At 37.5% G+C, this 13062-nt stretch overlaps 1 protein-coding gene across 1 annotated transcript in view; it reads left to right on the plus strand.

The window, feature by feature from the left end:
* The first annotated feature begins 1254 nt into the window (after window positions 1-1254).
* LOC134209560 (homeobox protein caupolican-like) overlaps window positions 1255-13062 on the plus strand; it is a 304371-nt gene continuing 292563 nt past the window's right edge. The window contains exon 1 of the mRNA XM_062685556.1: window positions 1255-2680. Coding sequence (XP_062541540.1) covers window positions 2633-2680 — 48 coding nt within the window. The 5' untranslated portion in view covers window positions 1255-2632. The remainder of the gene's footprint in view (window positions 2681-13062) is intronic.

Raw genomic sequence — 13062 nt, forward strand, 5'->3', positions numbered from 1 at the left:
GAAAAGTCCATAAGACACACTTCTAACAAACAAGGTATGAGAAAAGGGGATACAAATAGGATAAATGTACACATGTTCAATTTAAAAATTGTCGTTCCGCTAGATTTTCTCCTTTTCCGTAACACACAGTGCTATTTTTTTTTTCGTTTGTGTCCTCCACCTGCCTGCCATTACTCCTGGTGGTGCCGTCTTTCTCTCTATTTGTTCAGCTCGCTCCCTCCAACAGGACTAGATAACGAGAGCGCTTGTCGTTGACAACAATGGTGCAAACATAAGGACCTGAGCAGTCGACCAAAGCCTCCTCAGAAGGAGCCGTCCGTCATCCGGTTGGATCAGCGGAAGGGGAAAACACAAGTGGCAGGATAAACTCAACAATGGTCCTCGTTTCTGACAAATCCTTACAACCATATCGCTGTCGAGTAGTCGTGGACCGACGTTAGAGTGCGGAAAGAGGGGAGATTGACAACATGAGAGGGGTTTGTTGTGTATCGTCCCAATGCTCACAACATTGGATCAATTTCTCCAATCTCCGAGCGCTGTTGGTCTCAGTGGCAGCACACCGAAGGAAGCGAAGGAAACAACCTCCCTTCCGGCTATCGGATAATCAGACATTATTCTCGTCCTGTTTGGCAACATGAGTCAATGGACGAAGGTACAATGTACTGAAGATCCAGATCCTCGAAGCCGAACGAATTCGGCGATTGTTTACCTCGCACGAATTGTTCGAGGATAATTTTCGAAAAACTTGCGCTCTCCATTGAGCAAGGACGAATTTTCCTGTTTGTTACCTGTATAAGAGAATCAAGCGCACGCTCTTAATTTTCCAAGTTCTGATCAGGGATGTACTGAGGAGGTGAAAATTCGAGGAAAAATTCCAATGGTTCCATTGCACAGATCACTCTTATGCACCTTGAATACAGTGTGCACATTGAAGGAATAGAGATGAACGACATGCGACGTACGAGAGAAAGAGAGCAGCCATCGTTTTCCCCACCTTGACTTCGAAAAGAGGTGGAGCCTAGTTGGTGATAATTTTTCTCTTCTCTCTTCTACACGCTGCTTTTCATTCAGGTTGCTCTGCATCATACCCCTACTTTGTACAAACGCTCATAAAAAGGCGTGTTCTTTTGCTATGTATACATTGTGATTGGTCCGTTTACGACGCCCCTTTGCCATTATCTCTTACGTTTGGACCGGTTTTACCAGTTCGACCCTCCAGCCGCATACAACCAGACCGGAGACTAGTTTTTCGACACTGCTATTCAGTTACTGCTTCAACGTGAACAAGTGCGCATCGTCGCTACGCAGAAGAAACGAGATTTTCCGCTGGTTGAAATTTCGTCGTGCGCTCACTCACGGGATTGTTTTGATTTTTCCGCTCTCGGCAGCTGCGAAATCCGGTGAAGCTGGCAGCCGGGAAAAGCATCGCGCGTGTGTCATCGTCGGCGGCGGTGGAAAACTGTTGACGAGGTGTGTGGGTGTGTGTCGGTGGTTGAATGGCATACGGCCGGCGCTGCAGGAGTGGGCCACGAAAACAAAAAGGAAAAATCACTATGAACCACGAGAGCAAGTGAATGAGGTGAATACACACGAGTGGAATTGTTCTTGTTGTTTTTCGTGTGCTCAGTGGATTACTAGGATCGGGCTCGTGGTAACTCGAAACACTCAGCCTACAATGCGATGTTGGCTCTGAACCCAGTGAAAAATAATAGAAGCACAGTGCGCTGATATTTTCAGTTATTTACAGTTTTTGTTTGTTTGTCGGAATATCAGTTTTTGTGTTTGTTGCGTTTCGCGTTCTCAAGCGTCGAACATCGTAAAGCAGAAGAGCTCGATATATATTTTTTTGTTGACGGTGTGCTTCGGATGAAAAATATTTGAACGAGTATTACACTGTGTTGTAAGGACATAAAAGACAATTATTATTGATGTTGTAATAAAACATTTTCAATTTCTGTACCGACATTGTTTTCCTGTCCGGAATGAAAAACTGAACTTTTTTTTGTCAAATGAAGAAGATGGAGAAGAGTTTTTGCATTTGCAGTTTTTCTCATTACAAGTGAACCCTGCGATAAACATGAAGGGCTATGAGTGATTTCCAATTAAGATTGACCGTCGAATGACTGCGTCACAAGAGCGGCACCTGCCTTAGCTGCCGAGTAGTGATAGTGTAGTGATTGAACAGAGAACACAGAGAGCATGCTGGATCCGGTGCGAAAACTAAGCACATCGGGCTGCCCCGAATGTTGCAACGGTGCCTAGTCGAAGGATCGCGTGTTGCTGAATGCCAACAGTAGCCAGAAGACGGAAACACACCACTCCTATGTAAACTATTGAAGATCGCAAGGAGTTCTGTTTTTGTTGTGTTTAGTTCGCGATTGTTGTTCCGATTGTAGTGATATATTGTTTATTAGTTTGTAAATGGATACCAAATTTCGTCGGCTGTAACAGAAGTGGGCGACTAGTGTTTGTTATGTTAGTACCTGGAGCGTTGGCCGATTGAGTTCAGCGAGTAGTTTCCGTCGTTGAAGTTTGCAACTGTAGCAGTACAACCATCGCTAGCCCCGCAGCAGAGAGTGAGGACGGAGACGTGCTCACCGAAATTTCCTCCCCCAGAACGACGTTAGATAATATGGCCGCATATGCACAATTTAGTTACACATATCCGTCGGCAAGTCAGGTAAGTTCAGTCAAGTGATAAGGTGATTTTTTTTTGAATAATCCTAATGCAATGGAGAAGTCTCACTAGATAGACCATCATAGACATAAATAACATTATTCAGAATCTATTCAATACCAATGTGTAAACTGAATCAAGCGGCCTTTTGATTGTCTTGTAACGCTTTAATGCTCCTCCAAACCTAAGCGATTTCATTGCCGCGATTTTTATCATTGGGTCGCTGCAGGAATGTTTCATTTACGCTTCCATACCAACGGTGACAGAATCGCAGTCGCCAAGCAAAAGCATCGCGTAGCGATTGTCGTGTCGCGTGTGTTAGGGGTAACTTTTACTCGTTAAAAGTACACAAAACAATAATTCTATCTATTTATGCACTCATTGTATAAAGAAAATCCTCGATTACTGAGTCGAAAAATATTCGATAAGGTTTGTTGTATAAAAATTATAACCGCTACACGTTATTACGTGCGTGTAATTGTATGATTCTTCATTGACAATCGGTGCGGATTAGCTTCATATGGAACTCTGGATTCGTGGGTTTAATTCCAGGCTCGTCACTCTCCTACTTTGTATTTCTATCTCAGTTCTTTCTGTGTTTCACGTTTTACCAAAACGATTTCTACTGTTATAACCTCCCACACAATCCAAAAAACCTCCCGTGGCACCATGAGAGGTCGTAGAGTTCTCTGCATCTTTCTTAAGTAACCATCCAAGTAGCCATCCTTCCCCTTCCTCAGCATTCGCAAGGACGTGGCCAGGACAGATCTCGATTATTGGAGAGTGCATTTCTTCCATCTTAGAGATAGTGATTAGTCCCAAATCAATATCTGTGGTAACGGGTGAAAGTGATGCTACTTTCATACAATAGTCCTGGCTTGTACCACCTACGAATTTGCGCGAAATGCTCAATGCTAATGTTAATGCTAATGCTAAGGAATGTTCAACTTTGAAGGATTTACGTATTCAATTATTTATAAATTAATACGAATATTAAAAAAAATAGAATGTTCATGTAGCATTGTTCACTCTTCAAGGATTTCCTTTATAAAAAACTTCTCGAATACACGACTCGTCGTATATTTTTCTTGAAAACGCTCTGAATAGGTATTTGCCTTGGTATACAAACGATTTTTATTTCCACAAGGTCCGTGTAAAAATCGTTTCAAACGAAAAGTTGAAAGTATAAAAAAATGTGTGTTTTACAAGGTTTTACGTCTGTTGATCCTTTATGAATATTAGGGTAGGCTTAATGCTATATCATTATATTCAATCTTAATTCTCGACTGCTTGAAACAACTAGCTCTATTTTACTACTTAAACGTCATATATTTTCACATTAAAATTTTGCTTAACCGCTCTTCTTCAGTTCAGAGCAGCATACTAAGCTTCACTGCTGATATGTTATGGACTGCTGCCCGCAGACAAATTGAACTAGAGAAAAATCTCGCTAATTGAACAATGAGATGGCTAGAACACATATTTTTATTTTTTACCGCTAATTCGATTGTGATTTGCGATCTGAGTTTGTTTGGGCAAAAAATTAATGTAAGACTCATGAGCTTTCCATATCTACATGAAAACCACATCTAAGTAATTCGTTCATATAATAGGTAATCGATTTTCATTCAGATTGCATATCTTTGGACATGATCATTAAACTTCTTAGAGGGCATCACTGAAATGTGCAGTGTAACATAGTAGCCTAAATTTGAAAGTTATATGCTTTGCGACAGGAGCAACAGTGTTGCCTGTTGTTGTGAGTATTACTTTTACATATAAGTGCTATCAAAGCGCCATTTCCAATTTTGCGATTGATTGTTTTTAGATTTCTCGTGACGAGCTCGGATTGTGCTCAACTGATTCTGCCTTATAAGCAGGAGTTCCGATTGAGCTATTTGAATTTTGGAAAGCAAAAACCCTTGGCTCATTTTCATCTACATAGATATTTATTTGTTGATCTAGTCTCTAATTTGGAGTAGTTACGAATAATCTGAAATATCCTGGGGGTATTGCCACATCGCTGCTTATTTACCACTTAGAGTTTCCGCAGAAGTTTTTATGCGAAGTTTTTATGCCAATTTTCAATTTTTGCGATTGATTGTTTTTACATTTCTCGTACTTCATAGAAAGATTATCCATTATTTTAATAAATGCATAAATTGTATATTATTTATTATTACCATTTTGATCCATGTTTTTAGGTTTTCTTGATTTCAAATTTCCGATTATTGCTCTGGAAACATTTTAAAGAAAGATCACACAAAATCTTACCAATAGTATCACATTTCAGGAACAATTTGCTCTGTTCGTATTCTTCTAAATTGTGCATAAAGAGTTTTGTTTTGCGATAAATTAGGGTATTTTTCAAATACCCGATTATTTGGGTCTAGCTTTTATAGAAGATTTTACTTCTGATCTATCCCGTTAGCTATTTTCTGAGCAATTAATTTTTTGTCAAAAAGTTTGATAATATCATACATAAAATGTTTTGTCAAAATTTTTGAATACAAAACTCTAAGTAGTTATTGTTTGAAGAGAGCTCCGCAGTTTTTGCCAAGCTCTAAGCAAACTTTAGGCAAAATCGCATTAAGGCTCTGCCTCATTTCTCGAATTAAACTTAAAATTGACGGCCGAAATTAAAAAAAAAAAATCACCCGGCAAAAAGAATGATCCATGAATACTAATAAGCAGGGATTGGAATCCAAAGCAAATGAAAAAAAAATCACACTTGTCCTCTCTGTATACACTCACAATATGTAGCATACAGTGAGAGACGTTTTTCGCAAGTTGTAATGATAAAGGACTGATTTGGAGGGGCTATACTTAATGATAAATTCCTTTAAAAAACATCAATTGTGGGGATCACCGGTTTCGATGATGCATTTCAACTTGTTTTCAAGAATGTTATCGATCATTTAGTAATCTGCCTTCGATCATTTAGTAGTTTGTCAATAACTGATTCCAGAGGCTAAATTTCAAAATGTGTTGTATGGTGGACATCTAGAGCGAAGGTTTTTACAACTCTGCCTAATTGTTGTTTCTATTGCACTAATAACGGAGCTATAGCGCTAGTAGCAGTAACTAAGACTAAATGATTGCATATTTTGTTATCACTTAGTATAAGTATATAAACTAGCACCGTAACTCCTTTAATAGTGGAATTCGAACATCGACCTGTTAAGGAGAGTTAGAAAAACCTTCGCACTAAAAGTCCACCATACAACATAGTAAACCGATGGAATGAGTTATTGACAAACTATTAAATGATCGAACGCAGATTACTAAATGATCGATAACATCCTTGCTTGTTTTACACAGCTGTGCGAACAAATATGGCCCCCAACGCAAAATGAGCGAGAACGAAGCGTTTTCTCGGTTATGTTTTTTTGAACTTGTATACAAGTTTGTTAAACTTGTTTTGATGTTTAATTATTTTAGAGCGTCTTAGGGGAAATGCTTGCTATGATTCGAGGAGGTTTTTGCCTCTCTTTTATCGTAGTTCGTTATCTATTAAGAGCGATTTCTGCAAACCCTGCTAAAAAAACATATATCGAAAATTATTCGAATCTGTCATACGATATTGAACTGTCACTTTCAAGTTTCATTTGAGTTTTATTCGGAAAATCACGCAGCCCCTTAAAATGATATCCAGCAAGTATTGATTTATTACTTTTAATAAACGTCCGTTTTGTTTAAATTTCGGTACTAATTTCTGCTGAGAATACTGCTGTGGAAGTTTAGCTGAACTGCATGAATAAAAATTGAGTAGCATTTTCAATTATTTGAGCTGAATTGACAAAAATTTCACGTAAATTATGAAATAAGCATTTTCTACGGCATTCAATAAAAAAAATCATTATTCATACAAAGTAAATCTGAATAAGAAGAGCGAGAATCGCAAAAAATACTTTTGGCAACTTTTACTTTTTATTCAAAATTCTCAATAAGTAGAACCAACAAGTCTCAACCAACTTTTACCTGCAGGACCGCCGCGCCCCCGTGCATTCTACCGAATGGGGGCAAAAATATCTTAAGTAGTTTTTTTAAAGTTTTGTTCACGTTTGGGATGACGAAGTGCTTATAAAACAATTGTATCGATTTGAACGAAGCTCTTGAAAATTAAATTGAATTACGTATAAGTTTTGGTAAATAATTTGAAGGTTTAAAAAATGTCTCTGAAACTAGACAATACTATGAGGCTTTTATGCCAATTTGAGAATATTCGACCTCAACAGTAAGGCCGTCTTCAGTATCACGTAATTTATTCGATTTTTGGTGGAACTGAATGGAATTGTACTAACTTGTAGAAATATTCCACTAATAGAGTTTAATAATTTCCTTTTAAAAAATAGTACCATATGTTGAAATATGAACAACTTTCTACTTCTCAAATGGAAAATATTGTATTGTAGACATGACAACTGTTGATATAAGTTATGTTTACGCATAGGATACAGTAAATATAATCTACTTAAAATTCTCACATGTTGCAATGGCATTTCAAAGTTTTATTGGATTTAGAATACTACAGAAAGATAATAGAATGGTTTTATTGTTAAGTTTGTATTATTGTTTATTTACATTAGGGTAAATCCGGGTGAGATACCGCGTTGTTGGTATAAATGCCGCACTTCAGAGATCTGGTAGAACGGACTTGATTTATTTGCACAAATGTACGTGAGTGTGTGTCTTTTGTAGCGAAAACAATATCGTAAGTAGACGAAAACTTGACAACTACTGCAAATTTCATTATTCTTTCTGTTGGATTATTCTGCTGGAAGGAGATTCCCACTTTCCCGTAGATTTCGTGTAAGTGTCTCTGCTTACAGGTCCACAACCCCCATTTTGCCCCTTCATACAGCAATATGTTGAATTCAAAATGATATTGAAATTTGACCTTTCTGTCAAGTGGAACCGCATGTAGAGTAGTAACTGCCAATTCTTATCAGTCAAAAAAGTAAGATTATTGTTGTACACTTTTATTTACACTATTTTTAATTAAGATTTTTCGTACGGTTTTGCAAAAAAATCTTACGAATCCACATGTTTATTTCATTATGTAAATCGTCTAAAAAGCTTAAAGGTTATGTTTGTAAGCAGTTTGCGTTTTGAGTTAAAATTATAGTGATGTCTATGATTGTCGCGTCTATCCCTCACAATCGGTATAGATGTGGTAAAAAAATCGGAGTAACATGCCGCACCTAACTACTATCAACACTTCAATGAGATATTAATATTAGGTGAGAAAATCATGTGAAATTCGAAGTCCAAGATATTGCAAGAGAATAGGAGGCGAATTCGGCTCAGAAAATCCAGACGTCCTAGGATGTTTGTTCCTTTTTTAATAACATGCTACAAGATCAATGATATTTGCACAAAGAACGAATTCGTCCTTTTAAAATTCTTTGAAGGTAAATTAATCTTAATGGTTTTTGACGTCTAAAAAATACGCTGTTCGTTAAAACTTCAATAAATATTTGAGGATTTTCCAGAGATTTAAAATGAGTTTGTTAATAACTACATATACAAAAAACATCCAGCTTTGATTGCTGTTATAAATGCGTTATGAGAAAAAAATAAATATGAGAAACAAGGAAATTATTGCCAGGAATATTTATTTGATAGCATTGTCAAGTTTTCTACAATCGATCAAATACCTAGCACGTATTTCACATTTTTGTTAATTTATTACATCTATAGAATGACATAAACATTCCGCTTTTTTTTTGTGTGTATTTATTAAAGAGACTTTCAGCCTGAGGCAATACATTCCGCTAGTTTTATATAGCTAATGTCTCAGTGATTCATTCAACGCATGTTATTTAAAAATACAAATTAAATATAGAATAAGGATTTATTCTCGACCCCATTCTTTATCTTTATTGTTATACAGTTTTAAACATTTTTGGATGTGATAATGTATTAAGTTTGAGCATGAATATGTAGTTGGAAACGGACGGAAGTGTCCAAAAATGTAACTTTGTATGAATTCAATACTAATTATATTCGCCAAATTTTATCTTTTAAGAACATTAAAAACATACAACAATACCAGTCCTAATTCCAAATTGTTATCACACTTACCTAGTCACGCAAAATATCAAAATAAGAGTATCATAACAACCAGTTTTGAATCATGGGGGAAAGAGTAAACCCATCACTGATAGAATAATATAAGCGAGTAAAGAGTGAATATTCATCGGGATAGTTGAATCGGGCAAATAACACTTAATTTGCCGATTCTCGGAAGAATTACACGATACTCGGCTTTAAAGCAAGATCATAATGCATATTCTCAGTTGCAGAATGTATGTTTTCATAAATAAAGCGATATGCACAAGAATAAAATTTGCATTCCAAGCAACTAAAGCTCGATTCACTTAAAATTTGGTAGCACGATTTTTTTTATACAATGCTTCTATTGATCGGTTCTTGAATACTTTGGCAGCAAATTATTTGAGGGCTCTCCTCTTTCAGTGGTAAATATTTTGTAATGATCTTTTAAGATTCAAACCCCAATTGTTTAATTCTTAACCGGAAACTTTAAAAAAATGGAGAAGTAACTGGAGATGTTACTGAAATAAAGAAATGGGCGAATAACATGGCTGCAAGTTGAAAAACAGATTGACCAAAATCTCGCGAGTGTGTTTCAAGAAAACGTTGTTATTCCGTCAGAACAGAACGAAATAAGATTATTCATATCGTTCTCTTTAAGTGTAATATTGTACCTTGCAATAAAATGACAACTTTTGTGATCATTTTCCAAGGCTTCAACATATCTGGGAAAAATATCCGCGGTACAAATAGCACATGCTATCAAAGCATTCACCGCTACAAACCACCACGTGGCGGTCAAATTTTCAAAATTATCAAAGTTTCTTTTTTGCTGCATGTTTGTTTTTCTTTTCTTACGACCTAGGATAGGATGTGACAATAGAATTGCAACTGCCTTGTTGTTCCCTCAGTCGATTGCTTCGACGAGGTGGTGGCCAGTGCTTCCAAATATTTTTTATGCAAAATCCGCCGAATAGTATATGTAAAAAAATCATGTTTTCTCGTTCTTTTCTTCCATAGTTCGTAATAAAGGATGCTAAGTACTACCAGTAAAAAAATTACAGGAAGATGTAAGAGTTTTACTATGAAATTGGTAAAAAGTTGGTCAATAATGCTTCAAATCGAGTGTTTTAAATAAGCAGAACTCTTAAGAATCATGCATACATCATTTGCAGCCTAGCATAAGTTACTTTTACCCAAAAAATTAAAAAACAAGCTTTTGAATTATGTCATAAAATTCAATTTAATTACCCAGCAACACGGCCAAGGTAACAACAAGCTGCCCTTTTGAAAATGTGATACCGCCGATCGAAGTAATCGATTGTCATTTTCACCCAATCAGCAACCAGTACGATTTTGACAGAAAATCGGTACGATTTTTAATGACTAATTGGCACATCCTATCCTAGCTTACGACGAAAAATCAGCGGATGAGTAGATTTTTTTTATGCGCGGTACAATATTTTTTAACATACTGAATCGTCGTATTTCATCAAAGCAATTCCGAGATAAAGTTGGTTCGTTGCGTCAAGATACAGCTGCCTAGGATCGCATATCAGTCCCAAATAAATTTCCATCGTTTTCGAGTTAGAATCATTAACGATCATATTCATCGTAGTATTTGTTCCAGATGGAAAATGGCCGCATATGAGTCCAATTTTCCTTGATGATGGGACTCATAAGCGGTCATTTTCAAGATGGGATTGAGGCTTGATATTTGTTTCTCATTTTCTGCATTTGGTGTCATAGGCAGTACAGGGTAGGGCAATTAAAGTGCTACAATAGAATAAACTGAGAAATTGATCAAAACAAAAATATTATATTTCAAATTTAATTCAATTTCACAAGACAACATATCACTTTTTGAAAGCTGACTGGTCAAATTCATCTTTTTCGTCCTTGAGCTTAACCACTCGTTGCAGACGATCGAGGAACGCATCGTACGAGGCCAGCAGGTGCTCTTGTGTTTTTTTTACCAGATGTCACTTCAGGACTTGCGCAAAAAAATGTCGTTTTATAGCAGACGTGGCCTCCAACATACTCCAGGCAGCAAAAATCATAGGGTTCAGGTCCGGCGAACTCTCTAGTCGCTCTAAATTTGAAATGAAACCTGAAAAACCCTTAGATGGGATGTGCAACCCTTAGATGGTTTTTTTTCACTGTTTTGAGCCGGTGTTTAATCCTGCCGTAAGTACCAACCCTTGGTATCAAAATACAGACGTACCCACGGTTCGACGATGTTTTGTAGAACTATTTCCCAATACGTTTTTTGTATTATATTGTTTTTACTCAACCAACTTTACCAGTCAAAACAAAACCAAACAAAAACCAAAGCTGCCAAGGATTTATGACCAAACGGTCATTCAATTTACCATAATTATGAACATAAAGGCAAGAACACATGAAAGTCGTTAAATCACGTACAAATCAATTAAATAAATTCAAAATTAATTTATCAATGTTCAATTTGATAAATATTTATAAAAAGAGCCGTGAAGGCGACGATGCAAGAGGGCATACGGAACGTGAAAATCGCTGCGGGAATTAGAGCCATAGGCATTCTTGTGCGAAAAAATCGGAGCCATCTCCTTCGTCGAATCGGTCCACCATCCAGAAAAGGTGGGGCGCTGCTGCCTGGTGAATATTTCAACGCTGTGAGCTTTTCGCGCCCAAGAAGTTCAAAAATTCATTACGGTGCCTAATCAAATCATAATAAATAATCCCAATAATGATGGAAACGGGAGCAAACTTGCAACGCATTCATAAACGTTTCCGACGTCGGGATGACTTTGCCTACATATACTTTTCCTCTGCCTTCTTCGTTTCCTTCGGTCCACTCGCTTAGCTGGAGAACTGAGGACCGAAGGCAGATTGCAGCCGGAGTGACAAGACGACGGGGTGTAACGTGATGCGAAAAATATGTGCGGCCAGACAACGGACGTGCAGGAACCGTCTGGCGACGAATGGCGACGGAGTGCGGATGCCGGAGTTTGGATTTCGGAACAACGGGGTGCTTCGCGCGACTCCGTATGGGACTCCGGAGGCCTCGTGTTGCGGGATATATTGAGACTTGATGCAACAGAACTGGACTGGTAGAAATGAAAATTGAAAAAAGGAATAATTCACCTAATAATATAATCCGCATCCCTAAATGTTTAACTTCACTCAGTTTTAATGCAGTACATTTATTATGACGTACATCATACCAATACGCATTTTTACGTAAAAAGTTCTATATTTTTAAATTTTTGAAATGGCTGATTGGTGTTTTCTTTTCTCAAACCCATGATACAATATCTTTTCAACTGAAATGTAGAAGAAAGATAAAAATACCAATATCTATCTATGGGTGTTTTTTGTCTAATTTCTTACTCGGTGTTTGCTTCCCAAATCTTTACCAGAACCCAAACACCATCACAGTCAAGGTTAATGTGTTACATGATTATAAATCAGAAAGATCGTTCGCTCCGATCCTAATTCGGCTGGCGTCAGTGCACCATTTCCCATTGATTTCGAGGCAAGTCGTCATCAATGGACACTTGCCCTGGACTTGCCGTGCAGTTGACACATGATGTCATCCACGACGCGACGGGACGGGTCCGGACGGATCCATAAATGGCACGCAGCCCCGAAAACATACAAGAGCCCTTAAATAAATATGTTAAATGTTTTGCTGCTTCCGATGATGCCGATCGCGCCTTCATCGCGCAGTTTGAGGTGTGTGAAAAAGTGTAATTTTCCATCTTGAAAGTATTTGCGCCATGTTGCCTTCGGCGTGCAGATTCCTCCCGAAGTGGAGCCTGGGCGGCCGACGAAGGATGGCGACGGCAACGACGTAAGCAACGATTTTTTCTGGTGACTGTCGCGCAGTTGCGGTTGCAATTGCAGATCAATATTGACATTTGGCGACTTGAGAATTGAAACTTTTCTTTTGCGTTTTTTTTTATCTTTTGTACGGTTTCAAGCCGAAAGGGATTTTGGAAGGATTCCTTTCCATCGGAGGATTTAGGTTTTTGGAATGCTCTTTGTTCGGGTTCGGTAGCGAATTGTTTGAAAAAAATGTATACATATTTTCGCGACATTAATAAATTTATGTAAATTGCAGGTTTGTGAGAGCCAAAGGTGATAATATTCTCATGAAACTGAAGAGTGTTTGAATTGGATAAGTAATAATCCTTTTTTGATCCTTTTTGTTATTGTACCAAAGATTTTAGATTGAGGAAGGTATTTGTTGTGTGAGAACTTACCTGAAGCTGGTAAAGTTGTGGATTTACAGACCAATTACGATCAACAATAGAAAAGCAGCTATAAAACCTGATAAATCTGAT

This window comes from Armigeres subalbatus, chromosome 2, assembly GCF_024139115.2.
Source record: "Armigeres subalbatus isolate Guangzhou_Male chromosome 2, GZ_Asu_2, whole genome shotgun sequence".
NCBI lineage: Eukaryota > Metazoa > Arthropoda > Insecta > Diptera > Culicidae > Armigeres > Armigeres subalbatus.